At 34.4% G+C, this 15960-nt stretch overlaps 1 protein-coding gene and 1 long non-coding RNA gene across 2 annotated transcripts in view; one reads left to right on the top strand and one right to left on the bottom strand.

The window, feature by feature from the left end:
- Nucleotides 1–15960, top strand: part of Uba6 (ubiquitin like modifier activating enzyme 6) — a 71037-nt gene that overhangs the window by 21992 nt on the left and 33085 nt on the right. Inside the window, exons 8-17 of the mRNA XM_034509146.2 lie at nucleotides 103–225; nucleotides 362–485; nucleotides 5804–5907; nucleotides 7230–7292; nucleotides 8205–8281; nucleotides 8816–8882; nucleotides 10514–10657; nucleotides 11901–11968; nucleotides 14451–14529; nucleotides 15468–15548. Coding sequence (XP_034365037.1) covers nucleotides 103–225; nucleotides 362–485; nucleotides 5804–5907; nucleotides 7230–7292; nucleotides 8205–8281; nucleotides 8816–8882; nucleotides 10514–10657; nucleotides 11901–11968; nucleotides 14451–14529; nucleotides 15468–15548 — 930 coding nt within the window. The remainder of the gene's footprint in view (nucleotides 1–102; nucleotides 226–361; nucleotides 486–5803; nucleotides 5908–7229; nucleotides 7293–8204; nucleotides 8282–8815; nucleotides 8883–10513; nucleotides 10658–11900; nucleotides 11969–14450; nucleotides 14530–15467; nucleotides 15549–15960) is intronic.
- LOC143443139 (uncharacterized) lies at nucleotides 10056–13601 on the bottom strand. The gene is made up of 3 exons (XR_013111899.1): nucleotides 13465–13601; nucleotides 10987–11073; nucleotides 10056–10192 (listed from the first exon to the last, which is right to left on the bottom strand). It is a non-coding gene; the product is annotated as an uncharacterized LOC143443139 (long non-coding RNA).

The following is a 15960-nucleotide window of genomic DNA, read 5'->3' as shown; positions in this document are numbered from 1 at the left end:
AATTCTAAATGAAGTTGTCATGAACTGACATAGGATAACTGAGGTGTTTTTTATTTTTTGTTTTCTCTATTCATGTAAACAAATTCATTTTTGTCTTTTCAGTTTATTAGTACAGATGTATATGGAATTTGGTCCAGATTGTTTTGTGATTTTGGTGATGAATTTGAAGTTTCAGATACAACAGGAGAAGAACTAAAAGAAATTTTCATTTCAAACATAACGCAAGTATGATTATTTTAATACAATTTTAGAGTATAGGAATGCTAATTTTTAATAGTCATGGATGATTATTTGTAAAAATTTGTGAAAATAACAGAATATTAAAACTTGGTGTTCAATAATAAACTACTCTAATTTTTAGGCTAATCCAGGTATTGTCACTTGTCTTGAAAATCATCCTCACAAGCTTGAGACAGGACAGTTCTTAACATTTCGAGAAATTAATGGAATGACAGGCTTAAATGGATCTGTACAACAGATAACTGGTAAGTTTACATGTTTTATTAATTTACTTTTAGTCATTCAACCTTAGATTTACTTGATTTCACATCTCTGAGCTTCAAATCTGTATTGAAGGGAGAACATACTGAAGAGTGGGGTAATATTACAAGGAAGAAAGTAAAGTATAGAAATACACTATGAGAAAATAGAAGTTGAAATTTCAAATCTTTCCACAAGTAAGAAGACAGTTAGGAAAAATTGTAGGTAAACAAAGATTCCTGCTTGAGCAACCTACTTGAGGAGTGTGAGATGTTGTATAGGTTTTGGAGAATCTGTGTGATGCTAATTCAGGTGTGAATGCGCCGGCAGTGAGATAGTAGATGGAGATGACTGTCAGATCTGTGCTGTGCTCACTGAATTGAGTATTTAAGCAGGCGAGTTTGGAGTCTTTTTTTTTTTTTACCCCTCTTTGCCTTGTTTTTAGAGGACTTACAGATTATTGCTCAAGGAGATAGAGAATGCTAAAGTCAGAGTTTTGAGAGAATACCCATTTTTAAGGTGGAAAGATGATCATAAATGAATATGTCTGTCCCATTTGAGATAATTAGTTCATATCATTATTAATCTAAATAATTTGTATTTTACCTGTAGTTGTTTAAAATATGAAAACAATGCTACACAATTTGTAAGGTAACTTTGTGGCATGTTTCCGTGGTTGAAGAACAACAATGACTCATTTGTATCTTTTGGGCACTTGATAAATGCAGTCAGGTGTGGATGCCGCAGTTAATATAACGGCCCACGGTAAGGGTCCTTTTTCCTCCACATCCTCACCAGCATTTGTCTTTTTGTTTGTTTTTTTATAATTATGTTTTAATTTGCATTTTCCTGGTGGCTACACTGTTAAGTTCGATGACCTGTTTATTAGTAGCAGCTTTATAGACTTGTTTTGTGTTGTTGAAATTATTCTCAATCTTAGCAGTTTTAAAATACAGCTGGCAGATTACTTTCTTCTACTCTATGGGCTGATTACTCACTGCTGATTGTGTTTCTTGGGATGCAAAAGCTTTTTAATTTGATGTTTGAGTACATCTATCTTTTTTTTTTTTTTATTTAGAATTTATAACTTCATGTTGATAATAATTATACAGATTTCTACCAGTAGGTTATGGCTATGCAGTAAGTCCTAGCTAATCCCCCCTGTTCCAACAAAACCACTACTTGTCCCTAGAAAGACAGACCATTATTAACCACATTAGTCCCCAAGCTCAGGGAATAGGGGCGCTGACTCTTCTTTAACTTCTTCAAGCTGATTAAGGGCGTTGAGATTTTAGAAGAGGGGTGGGGGGAGAGTAAGTTGATAAGCCTCTGATGCTGTGTCTTCACTGAATCCAGATGGAATTCCAGGACATCAGAGGTTTGGGCAGGTCTGCTCAGTATGCTTGATGAGTAGATACACCAAGGCTGTGTATTCTGCAATATACAATTCTCAGGACAAGTTTTAGTATCAAGAAAAAAAAAAAATTTCCCACCCCCAGGGGCCTGACATTTTTTTTTAAAGATGTTGGTTCTGAAGACTTTTTTTTTCCCCTGCTTCTTAAAATTGGTTGTAGTATTTACATTTCAGATTTTATCCCCTTAGCCTACTTCCTCCCACCACCCAGAAACCTATCCCATCCCCCTCCTCATGCTTCTATGAGGCAGTGACCACACCTACCCCCCTCACTATCCCCTCCCCGCCCTCACATTCCCCCCCCCCCACTGTGTGTTCATTCATTCATTTTTCATTCATTTTTTTTATGGGACCAAGAAACTCCTCTCCCACCTATGTCCGACGGGGCCATCCTCCCCTACATATACCTCTGGAGTCTTGGGTCCCTCCCTATGTGTTCCCAGGCTGGTGGTTTAGACCCTGGGGGAGGGGCTCTGGTTGTTTGGTATTGTTGCTTTCCACCTGGGGTCAATAACCCTTTCTGCTCCTTCAGTCCTCTCACTAAGTTCTCCATTGGGAAACCCCTGATCATATCAGTGGTTAATTGTGAACATTGTCCTCTGAGTGTTTTAGTCTTTGGCTGACCTCTAAGGAGACAGCTATATCATGTTCCTCACATTATGCACTTCCAGCCATCCACAACAGTGTTTAGATTAGGTGGCTGTACATGGGGTGAATACCCAGGTGGAAAGGTCTCCTGATGGCCCCTCCTTCAGTTTCTGTTCCATGTTTTGTTTCCCTATTTGCTCCCTTGAGCATTTTTATTTCTCGTTCTAAGTAGAACTGAGGCATCCCCTCTTGGTCATCCTTCTTCATGAGCTTCATGTGGTCTGTGGGTTGAGTCTTCGCTAATCCAAGCTTTTGGACTAACATCCATGGAGATATGTTTGTGTAGCTACCTTCTTTTGGGGTTTTTGGAAGATTACTTTCTTGCTTTTTCTAGGTTGTAGTTTCCCTCCTTGTGTTGGAGTTTTCCACCAATTATTCTTTGAAGTGCTGGATTTGTGTTGAGATACTGTGTAAATTTGGATTTGTCATGGAATATTTTGGTTTCTCCATCAATAATGATTGACAGTTTTGCTGGGTATAGTAGTCTGGGCTGGCATTTGTGTTCTCTTAGGGTCTGTATGATATTGGTCCAGTATCTTCTGGCTTTTATGGTCTCTGGTGAGAAGTCTGGTGTAATTCTTATAGGTCTGCCTTTATATGTTACTTTGCCTTTTTCCCTTACTGCTTTTAGTATTTTTTCTTTGTTTTGTACATTTGATGTTTTGACTATTATATGGCGGGAAGTATTTCTTTTCTGGTCTAAACTATTTGGAGTTCTGTAAGCTTCTTGTATATTTATGGACATCTCTTTCTTTAGGTTAGGGAAGTTTTCCTCTATAATTTTGTTGAGGATATTTACTGGTCCTTTTAGTTGGGAGTCTTCCCCCTCATCTATACCTATTATCCTTAGGTTTGGCCTTCTCATTGTGTCTTGGATTTCTTGTATATTTTGGGTTAGTAGCTTTTTGTATTTTGCATTTTCTTTGACGGTTGTGTCAATGTTTTCCATGGTATCTTCTGCACATGAGATTCTCTCTTCCATCTCTTGTATTCTGTTGGTGATACTTGTGTCTATGACTCCTCATCTTTTTTTTAGGTTTTCTATCTCCAGGGTATTGTCCCTTTATGATTTCTTTATTGTTTCTAATTCCATTTTTAGATCCTGCATGGTTCTGTTTAATTCCTTTTCCCGTTTGGTTGTATTTTCTTGAAATTCCTTAAGGGATTTTTGTGTTTCCTCTTTAAGGGTTTCTATCTGTCTACCAGTGCTCTCCTTAAGTTCTTTGAGAGTGTTATTTATGTCTTTCTTAAAGCCCTCTATCATCATCATGAGAAGTGATTTTAATTCTGATTCCTGCTTTTCTGGTGTGATGGGGTGTTCAGGGCTTTCTCTGATGGGGGAGCTGGTTTCTGATGATGCCATGTAACTTTGGTTTCTGTTGCTTACATTCTTGCTCTTGCCTTTTGCCATCTGGTTAACTCTAGTGCTGCCTGTACTTGCTGTCTCTGACTGAAGCCTGTCTTTCTAGTTATCTAGCTTGTGTCTGATCTCCTAGGGGTCCAGATGTCTCTGTGATCTTTTCCAGCTGCACTGATTACAGTGGTACCTTTAGGATGCCTCAGGATATGGTGCCTCCAAGGTAGTAGTCCAGCTAGGTGTCTGCTGTTCTGGGTGCAGTGTCTCCTCTAGAATATCTCAGGATATGTTGTCTGAAGCTCTGAGTTCATTTGTTCCTCTGTGGATCTGGATTGAGTGGACCTTCCAGTATGTCTCAGGTGGAATCCGGGGTCCACACAACAGCAGACATGGCAGAGGTCTGATCTAGGCCTCAGATCTGAGAACTAGTTTCTAAGACACTGTCCAAGTTAGAGCGCCTGGAATCCCTGCTTCCTCTGGGTTCTTGGAGGTTGGGGTCAGAGCTGCCACCCAAGACCTGCTCAGTGCTCTGGCCCAGACCAGAAGGAACCAGTGTTCCGTGCCGGGAGTGACTTCCTGGGTCCTTTTGGTTCCCAGTTACTCCCTGTTTAGGGCGGGCCCTGCTGTCTGCTTACCTAAGATACTGCCCGAGTTCGAGCGCCTGGGATCCCTGCTTCCTCTGGGTTCTTGGATGTTGGAGGCAGAGCTGCCACCCAAGGTCTGCTCAGTGCTCTGGCCCAGACCAGAAGGAACCAGTGTTCCGTGCTGGGAGTGACTTCCTGGGTCCTTTTGGTTCCCAGTTACTCTCTATCTTAAATAGAGGTTCAGATCATAATGTTAAAGAAAATGTTAAAGAATTTGTATTTGTTTGGGGAAAGTTGACTAACTTGATAATTTGGGATATATTTGTTTACATTGGGAACCATTTAGTGTTAGAGTGTGGTGGTAAGATCAGATGCTTAGAGATACCTATATAGTAAGAAGTGGCCTGACAGTAACAAATGAAATCTTTTACTTTAAAACCCACATTTTTTTTTTAGCAAAAAACATTACTTTTGGGTGAAAGTTGCTTAAATTGAACACTTAGTACTTAGTGCTTTCTGCCTTAAGATAGTTTTGTTCTATGAAAAAATTCTTAAATAATTAAAATAAAATATGTTAACTCTAAAATAGTTTATGTGTATTTATATCTTATACAATTAATATAGATATGTGTACACATGCATTTAAATAAGGTTCTGATTGAGTTCCACTTTAGATTTCCTCCCCTTTCCAAATATCAAATTAGCTTGGTGTATGCTTACTTTTTTCTATTTGATGTATGACTATTAAGTATTGTAATTTATTCGATTAGTGGAACTTACTGTTGTTTAAGTTTTTAATTATTAAATGGTTCAATAACAGTAGATTGATAATGAAAACTTTTTTACAAATCCTTGCTATTCCTCCTCAGTAGTCAGCCACCCATCATGGGTTTGTTATGTACCAGTAGAGAGGTTCTTGATACTGTCTTACACAGAAAGACATATACATTGTAGCCTTTGGCCACTTCATCAAATAAAATGACTTGTCTCTGTGTACTTGGATGTATTTCTCAGGCATATATTTTATTCCTTTTACCTACTCATGTACCAGTAAAATTAGTATTAACATAGTATAGAGGTTTTATAACATATTTTAATATTCTACTGTTAGAACCTCTCACTTCTTACTTTACTTTCTGGTTTTCCTCAATTATTTGTAAGTCCCAAAGCTGACACTGGACGAAATACTTGGTATAGCTACCAAAAGATTCCCAACCCCCTGCAAAGAAAAAAAGATGTTTTAGAATCTTACTTTAATAAATGGAGACTTAATATCTTTTTAATGCTACCTATGTGTAATGTTTGTTTTTTTTCCTGCAGTGATATCACCATTTTCCTTCAGCATTGGTGATACTACAGAACTGGACCCGTATTTACATGGAGGCATAGCTGTGCAGGTTAAGACTCCTAAAACATTCTGCTTTGTAAGTTTTTTTTTCTGCTTAAAAAGTTTTTTTATTATTATTATTATTTAAAAAAAAAAAGAAAGAATAGCCCAAAGAATAATGCTCAATTCAAGTTACCATAAAGAATAAACTTTTTTAAAAATTTATAACCAATTCAAATAAAATTAAACCAATCAGGGCCAAGCTGATACTATAAAAATAACATACAGACATAGGGCTACAGCTTACACACATCCTTAGTATGTGCAGTCTTCTGTACTGCAAAGGTTAGGCAAATACACGCTTATACAGTTTAATAACTAGAATACCTCATGTGTATTATTGTGATTATACCTCAAAGGAGCTATATCCTCCTAAATAGTGAAAGAATTTATCACACTTTTTACTACCCAAGAAAAAGATAAATGTTTTTATTTTATGCTGCAAGAGCTGTTATACTTTATTACTCAATTATTTGTTAATTCATGTTCCTACAATTTTCATCTGCATTATAACTATTATGTTTGAAGTGTAGCATAATGCACATTGACTATTGGTAGTGAAAGAAGAACATGCTGATAAATGGAGTATAGAGATTGCTATTTTTTTTTTTTTAGAACTAATGAGTCTTACTTAAATTCATAGGCTGCTTCTCAGTGTGATATGTATAACATGTCTTTAGTCATTGGGCTTTTCATGATGTTACTACAGGCTGTAGGGAGTTTTCAAGATCTCAAGGTTTTAATTTTGTTGTTTTTGTGTTTTTCATTAAAAAAAAGTCTTCAAGACTTTGTTCAAATTAGTTAAGACAATTAAAATAGAACAGCTAATGAAATCTGCCTCTGTATATTTTCTCTTGCCCCTGCCCTAAGTTTTAATTAAATAATTTTGTGCATCAAATAATTTCATATGTGGTGATGTTTAGAGAACTATTACTTTTCAAATTTTTCTTTTCTTTGCCTTTCTCTTCTTACCTTACACTCATGCAGATTTTAACTTAGAATATCTACCCAAGACTTAGCAGGCATAAATAGTGTCAGTTAATTGATGATATCAGAATACATGGTATTATATTAGGACAAAGTTTGGGATTATAAATATAGTTTTTACTAATTTTTTTAAAGTAACTATGTAGTACAAGTGGTTTTGAGTACAGTAAAGAGATATTACATAGCATTTTAACTACAGCATTACAAGATTAACTGCAGCATTGCAGCAATCCAACTTCACCCATTGCCAGGCTTAGAGAATGATCCTTGCTTCCACTGCCCTAAATATTTTGCAAAATAACCACCCAGTGTGCTGTGAAATAATGGTTCTTTTGGGCTTTTTTTGTTTTGTTTTGTTTTGTTTTCTCTTAGGAACCCCTGGAGAGCCAGATAAAACATCCAAGGTGCCTTATTGCAGATTTTAGCAAACCTGAGGTAAATATTTGCTTTGCAGGTTACAAAGGGGCAGTGGAGTGGTGGATGGGATTTGGTAAATGATTCAAAACTTAAAGTGGGTTAATCATTGTTTCCAAAAGGTCTGTTCTTATCTCAATATTTAAAGTTCAAATGGAAGAGGATTTAAAATGAGAATTCATGCCATAAAAATGTTAGAGTAAAATGAGGTACTTGGGAGATTTGCTAGCTTTGATAATTAAGTAATTTTAGTAATATATAGATAGGGCATTACTATAAGACTTTCTTAACTATGCAGTTCTATCAGACATTTATGTGCAGGGGAGGTAGGCGGTGGGCAGCAAGGGGATAATACAGCATCTGATTGGAGATCAAAAATCAAACTCAGGTCACCAGGCTTGGTGGTAGGCCATTTCACTGGCCACAGAGTTTTATATAATACAGGAAGATACACCCTGAAGCTGTTATGCTGTATTTTATATCACTAGATATGAAACAGTAAATACGATAAGAAATAAACAGTTTCCAGATTTATAAACACCCATAAAAAAGCAGTTGTTTTTTATAAATATTTTAAGTAGTGATTCTGGTTTTGGATTTGGTTGAACTTGAAATCAGAGATCCAATCTGCTTCTGATTGCTGCCTCCTGGGTGCTGGGGCTAAAAGTGTGTTGCTAGACCCAGCTGTACAAATGTTTTGTTATTGGTATTCAACTGATATTTCATATGAATAACTTAGTAAACACTAGTTATTTGGAAAATGCTTCTTAAAATACCTTTATTGTCTTGAAGTCAAATTATTTAAGTTTTTTAATGGTAATCGTCATATTATACTCTGTTGTGAGGGTGAAATTAAATAATAGTTGAAAAACATTTAACCTAGTCCATAGAACTTAAGAAATGCTGGCCAAATTTTTTTATTGTTTCAAATAGGCACCTTTACAGATTCATGTAGCTATGCTTGCCTTGGACCAGTTTCAGGAAAACTACAGTCGTAAGCCAAATATCAGGTAATGCTTTTATTTTAAAAGTAATGCTTTTTGTTCTCTCTTTATTAAATGAAAAACCATGTCTCAAATATTATAGGTTAAAAAATACAGCTAACCTTTCATTACATTACTAACACAGCGAGTTCCATTACCTCGTTCCTTACTAGTAAATGTGCTAACTGCATAAACATGCCGTGTAGGGTGACTTACTGGTGGAAGTAGAAGGATTCATTTGTAAGAATAGAATCATACTACGTGGGAATTCTTCATATTTGAAGACTTTAAAATCTATAGCTTTTAAAATCAGAACCTCCTGTAATTGGTAAACTGGCAATCTACGATAATGTTTTCTAGCCTAAGTTAGAAATTGCAAGTTTCCTACCTTGTATGTTTAAGTCTCATATGCTGTTTAGATGACGATGATTTTGAAGTAATGTAGTCATAAGACAGTTAAGACAGCATTGAATTTAGATTAAAACACATTGTTCTATATTTTGAATATAACCTTGGTGGCAATTCAAAAAATTGAAGTTGTATTTTTGTTTCAAATTATAGGTGTCAGCAAGATTCAGATGAACTACTGAAGCTAACAGTATCTATAAGTGAAACCTTGGAAGAGAAGGTAAATATTAATAAAATTATGGTTGGCTATGTATTTATTTATAACATAAATACATATTAATATCTTCCTACATTTAGATCGTCCCTGTGCTACCTATGATTTCTGTAGCATTAATAAAGAAGCTCTTTGGTTTTGCTCTACTTTAGTTTGTGTATCTATAAAACATTCACAAGTTGTGAACATTAAATAATTTTATTTCAAAAAGTATTGATAATACTGTGTGTCATTTAACAACTATTATTTGCTACTTTTACTTTTATATTAGTGTTAGCATTGTTTTATGGATAAAATTACATATACATAGATTTTTATATTGATAAATATTTTCATTTTCTTGGAAGAATGCCTAGAAATACATTGAAATACATAATAGAAATAAAAAATGATGTTTAATTTATAAGAAATTGGCACTTTTTTTGAGACAGCTCTCACTAAGTAGCCCTTTCTGGTCTAAATTTCAACATCTGAAGGTCAGCACCAAATTTAGAGAGATCCACCTGTCTCACACTCCTGGGTGCTAAGATTAATGGTGTGCTTGCACAGCTGACCAACCTTATGTGTTTTCAAAGTAGCTGTACTATTTTGCATTTTTACAAGATCTGTATCAGGTTCAGTTATAACAACCTCTTCAAAACTCTGTATTTCCTTTGCAGTTGTAACCACATTATTATTTGTAATTGTATCACATAGATTTGAGCTGCATTTCACTAACGTTACAATGAATCTGAGTATTTTTTTATGTGCCTATGTGACATTTGTACATTGCTTTGGATAAGGTGACTTTTCAAAATCTTTACTTATTTTTAACTAGTTATTTTTTAATTATTGGGGATTCTATAGTTATAGTTTTATATGTCTTATTCAAATACACACTTTATAACTATTCTCTTTATACTTCGTTTATTGGGTGTTTTTTTTTTTTCTGTGCTTTTTTTTTTTTTTCTAAAAATTTTAGAATTTTGCAATGATTAGTTAGATCATGCCCAGGACTTATGCATAAAAGGCAGGCACCTACCACTGAGATATATCCACAACCATAAACTTCTTTACTAACGTCTCAAGAGTTCTTCTGTTCTGTTCTAAATGGATTATAATTTGGCAGGGTGATGGTTTCTTTAAAAATCTAGTAGAACTCATCAATAAAACTCTGATCTGGACTTTGGTTGGTTGGGACACTTACCCCTTTTTCTTCAATCTGTGGCTCACAACCATCTGTAATGGGATCTGGTAAAGCCCTAGTTCCAGGGAGACAGAAATCTCTGATCTTGAGGCTAGCCTGGTTTGCAGAGAGCATTCTAGGACAGCCAAGGCTGCCTCCACAAAAAAAACAAAAGCAAAACAAACAAACAGAAAAGAGGATATTGAGTTGTTTTCTCAGTCCAGACTACAGTCAGAAAGCAAAATTAAACAGAGACTAGTAAATAAGAAAGCTGCTTGCGGTAACATGCAAATTGGAATTTTCATTATGAGATTAAGACATTTTTATTTAGGTAGAAAATTGAGTAGTTTGGGTTGGATCTGTTTGTTTTTTTGAAGTTAGGTTCTAAGCATATTGATAACTTAGTTCCTGAAGTCACAGGTACTGTGTGTGAATACTGTTATATCACTGTTGTTTGTGGTTTGTGTTTTAGCCTGAAGTGAATGCTGACATTGTGCACTGGCTTTCATGGACTGCTCAAGGCTTTTTACCCCCACTTGCTGCTGCAGTCGGGGGTGTTGCTAGCCAAGAAGTACTAAAAGCTGTGACTGGGAAGTTCTCTCCTTTATGTCAATGGGTTAGTTCAGTATTTTCCTTTTTCTTTACATTTTAAGTGTTCCATAAAATAAATGTGTTGTTAATTATAGTGTGGTATAAACATATCTTTATGATATATTTAGTATTACATACACTATTGTGTATTCTATATAATTATGTATTAAATATAAAAGAAAAGGCAAGTAACTTAATTCTGTTTGAAATTCAGAAACCTAATTCTTTAATTGAAACTAACAGGACCATATATTTTGTCTGTTGGGATATAACCCAGTTTCCTTCCTATCATATAATATAAAAATCACTAAATTTCTGTTCTATAGTTTTTCTCTAGTATTTTGACTTAGTTACCATTTTGGGGCTCTCTGGGCTCTTCAACTACTTCTGTAGAAATTTTGCCATCACAGATCTTCAGGTTTCATTCCTGATATTTATTACCTGAAGATAGAAAATATAAGAATGGTCTAAATTTGAGAACTATGTAAGATAAAAGCATCACAAGAATTAAAACATTTATATATGTTACAAGAAGGAAATAAGTGGCAGGAAGTCTACACATACTCTTTAAGTCCTTTCTTTTGAGGTGATTTTGAATGTAAAATTGCACCCATACAATCCCATTTTTCTGCTAAGTTATTTAAAATAGATTACAAGTTGATTGGTGAAAAGTTGGCTTAGTTATAATGATTAATATTATATGAAATTCTGTTATTAATGTAATATTACAATGATATTTTCATCTGATTTTGTTCAAATTTAAAACAAGTTAATTAAATGGAAATATACATAAGACTGGATATTTTAATTATTACTGAATTTGGAACTAAAAGTGTTGAAACTATCTTCCTGTATCTTTTCTTTTATAATTATATATGAGGCAAAATATGACATAAAATATTTCCAGTTGGAAGTACAGTCTAGATACTTTCTTCTAAAGCTAATCATACTCTTAATTCAAATGTAACTAAAATTGAATGAGAATTTCAAAGTTTTTCTGCAGTTATGAAGAACAGGTAAAATTTTCTCTAAAAATTAAAAAAAATATTCTTAGGATGTATAAGTGATATGAATTGAATTACATACCTTTTAACAGTCCTTTTAGTTTCAGAGTTTTAAGAATATATAACCACTATTTTTCTAATATTTTACATTAGGTTACCATTTTTATTATGTCTTTCCATGATTATTAAGTATAAGAGAATAGCTGCAGGGTTTTTTTTTAGTGACTTAAGTCTTAAATGTTATGTTTTTAATCTTCTCTTCAGTTGTATCTTGAAGCAGCAGATACTGTGGAATCTCTAGGCAATTCTGGGCGTGAAGAGTTTCTCCCACGGTAAAGCTAAAATTTGGATTATTTTTTCTTAGTATCTCTTTAAGAAGCAGAGATTGAGCAATTTTTTTGTAAGCATGCCTCCTATGTGTCTTTCCTCCTGACATTTCATTTCTTGGCTTGTTCCTTCTTTGACTAGTAGTTAAATAGTACAATAGTATACTATGTCTCATTACCACTTTATATGTAGTGATACAGAATGTCAGATTATATGCATAAGAGTGATTAGCATTCAAATGCCATAATATTAATAAATAAAATTATACATTTTTTTAATAAATCACTTTCCATTTGAGACCATAAATCTTTCAAATCATTTAAAACTTTAGAGCTTTCTTTTTTTTCTTTTTTTATTAGATATTATATTTACATTTCAGATTTTATCCTCGTACCCCATTCCCCTCACTGCCCAGGAACTTCCTATCCCATCCCCCCCTCCTGCTTCTATGAGGGTGTGCCCCCACCTACCCCCCACTACCACCTCCCCACCCTCAAATTCCCCCCCACTCAGTGTTCAGCCTTCATGTGACCAAAGATCTCCTCTCCCACCTATGCCCGACAAGGCCATCCTCCCCGATATGTGCATATGGATTCATGGATCCCTCCCTATGTGCTCCTAGGCTGGTGGTTTAGACCCTGGGGAGCTCTAGTTGGTTGGTATTGTTGCTCTCCTCATGGAGCCACCAACCCTTTCAGCTCCTTCAGTCTTCTCTCTAACTTCTCCATTGGGAACCCTTGATCAGATCAGTGGTTAACTGTGAGCATCTGCCTCTGGGTATGTCAGACTCTGGCAGACCTCTAAGGAGACAGCCATGTCAGGCTCCTGTCAGCATGCACTTCCTGACATCCATATCAGCATCTATCTTTTGTGACTGCACATGGGATGGATACCCAGGTGGAATGGTCTTCAGATGGCTCCTCCTTCAGTTTCTGTCCCACACTTTGTCTCCATATTAGCTCCCTTGAGTATTTTATTACTCCTTCTAAATAGAACCTAGGCATTCACACTTGTTCTTCCTTCTTCGTGAGCTTCATGTGGTCTGTTAGTTGAATCATGGCTATTTCAAGCTTTTGGGCTAACATCTTTAGAGCTTTCATTACCTCAGAAAACCACATAACCCAGAGTTCTGATTTCAGTTTAAATGAGTTAATAACTCCAAATCCCTTCCATATATTCCTCTAAGAACCTTTTTAAATACTTGATCTTTATAGGTTTTTTTATTTCCCTTGAATAGAATAGTTTTTTTTTTTTTTTTTTTATCTGCAGTGTAATTTTCTGAGATTTTAGTTACATGTAAACTATCAAAAAGTACAAATGGAAAAGTACAGGAATAAGCTGTTGATAAATTTAAATTACATATAGTTGGGTATAGAATGATAGCATTACATGTTGTCCTTCCCAGGATGGGAATCATCCTTCTGTCTGCACATTAATCCTTTAGCTCTCTCTGTATGTATCAAAGAAATAGTACAAAGAAAGCTGTATGGTTGTTACTTACCAGTGCTCTTCAGAGGCACTAGGAGTGATGTTGGAGGTAATAATATACCCAGAAGAAGGAATCAACGCAGTCTTTACATGAAAAAGTGAATGTTCTTAATGTAAGAAAATGAAAAACACTTATAAGCTGAAGCTGTAAAAATCTGGTAGATCTAGCCAGGCCTGGTGGACATGCAAATAGTGAAGCAGGAGGAGGGAAAGGAGTTAAAGACTAACCTGGGCAACGTAATCCAGACTCTGGTTCAACACTATAAAATATAAATAACCAAACTAAAGTAAGAAATAAACATTTAAAAAGAAGACATAATCTAACCATAAAATTGCAAAGAAGAAATAATTTGTTAACTTTCCTTTGGTAACTAAGCCTGCAAAACTTAATACCACAGTGTCATAAGTTTATACACATAGGTGTTGTATAAGCAGTGTACTTAGGGGAGTCAGTTTCACCCAAAGTTTCAGACATCACTGATGATCTTGGAATGGATCCCTGAATTATTATAACCTAAATTCATCTTCATTTACGTCACTTTCTTTTTCAAGGAAGGTAATTTGTCTCATAAATTGAGGGAAACTTATTTTTTAAAAATGTTTAATTAAAATATAATTAACAGTTCCTTCTTCCTTCTTTCCCTGATAACCCTTCCCAGGTTCCCCAGCTCTGTCTCAGTTGATGGCCTCTTTTTTAGTATTTTGTTTGTATATATGCATAAATACATAAATACAGTCTGCTGAGTTTAGTTAGTGTGTCATGTGTGTGTTTGACTTCAGGACTGTCTATGTTGTATTAGAGAATCAATTTGAGGGCTTGTCTCTGGAAGCTAATTCTCCCTCTTGTTAATCATTAGTCATACTTCTTTGTTTAGGAGTAAGAAGCACTGTAGGAAACTCTAAAGTACATTCTGTTTTAAGGTACAATGTTAAATTGTTACTAACAATAATCAAATGTATTTTTATATCTTTCTGTTTTCTTGGTAAATGTTTGTTCAGAGGTGATAGATATGATGCCTTACGTACCTGCATTGGAGATACATTGTGTCAGAAGCTACAAAATTTGAATATCTTCTTAGTAAGTGTGAATAAAGATGGGAATAAGTAATATGTTCAAAATGGGGTTGAATGTCAAGTTACTTTTTAAAGTCAACTTGATTTAAATGAGTAACTGATAAATCATACAGTCTCCAGAGCTTAAAATATTTACTGCCTGGGCCTTTTACATTAAAGTTAGCTAATTCAGGATCAGAAGAGTTTATGCATTTCAAAATAAAACAAGAATGTAACAGCTTCAACATTCAATGATTGTCTAGAAGTACTTTTTAAAAAGGTTTTTTTAAATCACTACATTAAGAAATTAGTCAATGTATTCTCTTTTAAATAATATATTTCAAGATTAATTTTTCACAAGAGCATAAATGTTGGCTAGTCTTTAAAATACTACTTAGTTTTAGTAATCATTTTTGTAAAGTGATAATTTAAAGATTAGCAATTACTGTTGAGATTTTTTTATATAGTTAGAACCTCTGATAATTAAGTTTCAAATATCTGTTTTACTGAAAATTCCTATTAGACTTGTCTTAAACATACTTCTGTCTTTTAGATATACTCACAAATATCTAGAAGTAAAGACTTTTTCATGTTACCTAGTTATAGGCTTGGTTTGTTCTCATGTTTTTGTTTTTTTGTTTTTTTCTTCTATTATTGTTTGCTTTCCTCTATAAGGAATGAGTTCTGCATTTAGATTTTGTTAGAAATTTTCAAATATTTTTTGTTTAAAGAAATTATAAATACCATAGTTTCCTTATTTGTTTTATTACTATTTTTTCTTTAATTGAGACACTTAAAAGGCATTATGGAACTTGTAAGAAGTAAAATCCAGCACAAGTGAATCACAAATCATTTTTTAAAAATTGTAGTTAGTATTAATAGCATTTGAAGAACATTAGCATGAAATTCTTTATTCGTTAGAACTTATAGTCTTGTCTGACATTTGTACTCTTTCCTCGATAGGTAGGATGTGGTGCCATAGGCTGTGAAATGTTAAAAAATTTTGCATTACTGGGTGTTGGCACAGGCAGAGAGAAAGGAATGGTAAGATGCAAGTCATTTGCGACTTGAATGTTGATATTTCTCCTGTTCCCCTTTGAACTGTGTTTGACTATACACCAGCTTGCTTTACTGGTAGACCATTAAACTGAGAATTAGAAGACTGATTGTCTCTGGTCAGTTTTTAGTCACAGATTCTTGGTTCTTAACTCTGTAATTTCTGAAACTGAAATAAGTCCTGTCTGTCTTTTTATAGTTTCCATCAAAATTAAATTTGAAAGGAATTTTTATTGTCATAGCTTGCAAACTGAAAACCATGTTATTCTTTTGTTATACTGTTCATTCTTAATTAAATGTTAACATGAGAGATGACATTAAAAAGCTGCAGAGTATTCAGATACTTTATATATGAGTTTCAGACAGTGAGAATAATATACTTTGGTATGCAGTTAAAATT

This window comes from Arvicanthis niloticus, chromosome 7, assembly GCF_011762505.2.
Source record: "Arvicanthis niloticus isolate mArvNil1 chromosome 7, mArvNil1.pat.X, whole genome shotgun sequence".
Taxonomy (NCBI): domain Eukaryota; kingdom Metazoa; phylum Chordata; class Mammalia; order Rodentia; family Muridae; genus Arvicanthis; species Arvicanthis niloticus.
This window is presented reverse-complemented; position numbering and strand designations above follow the sequence as displayed.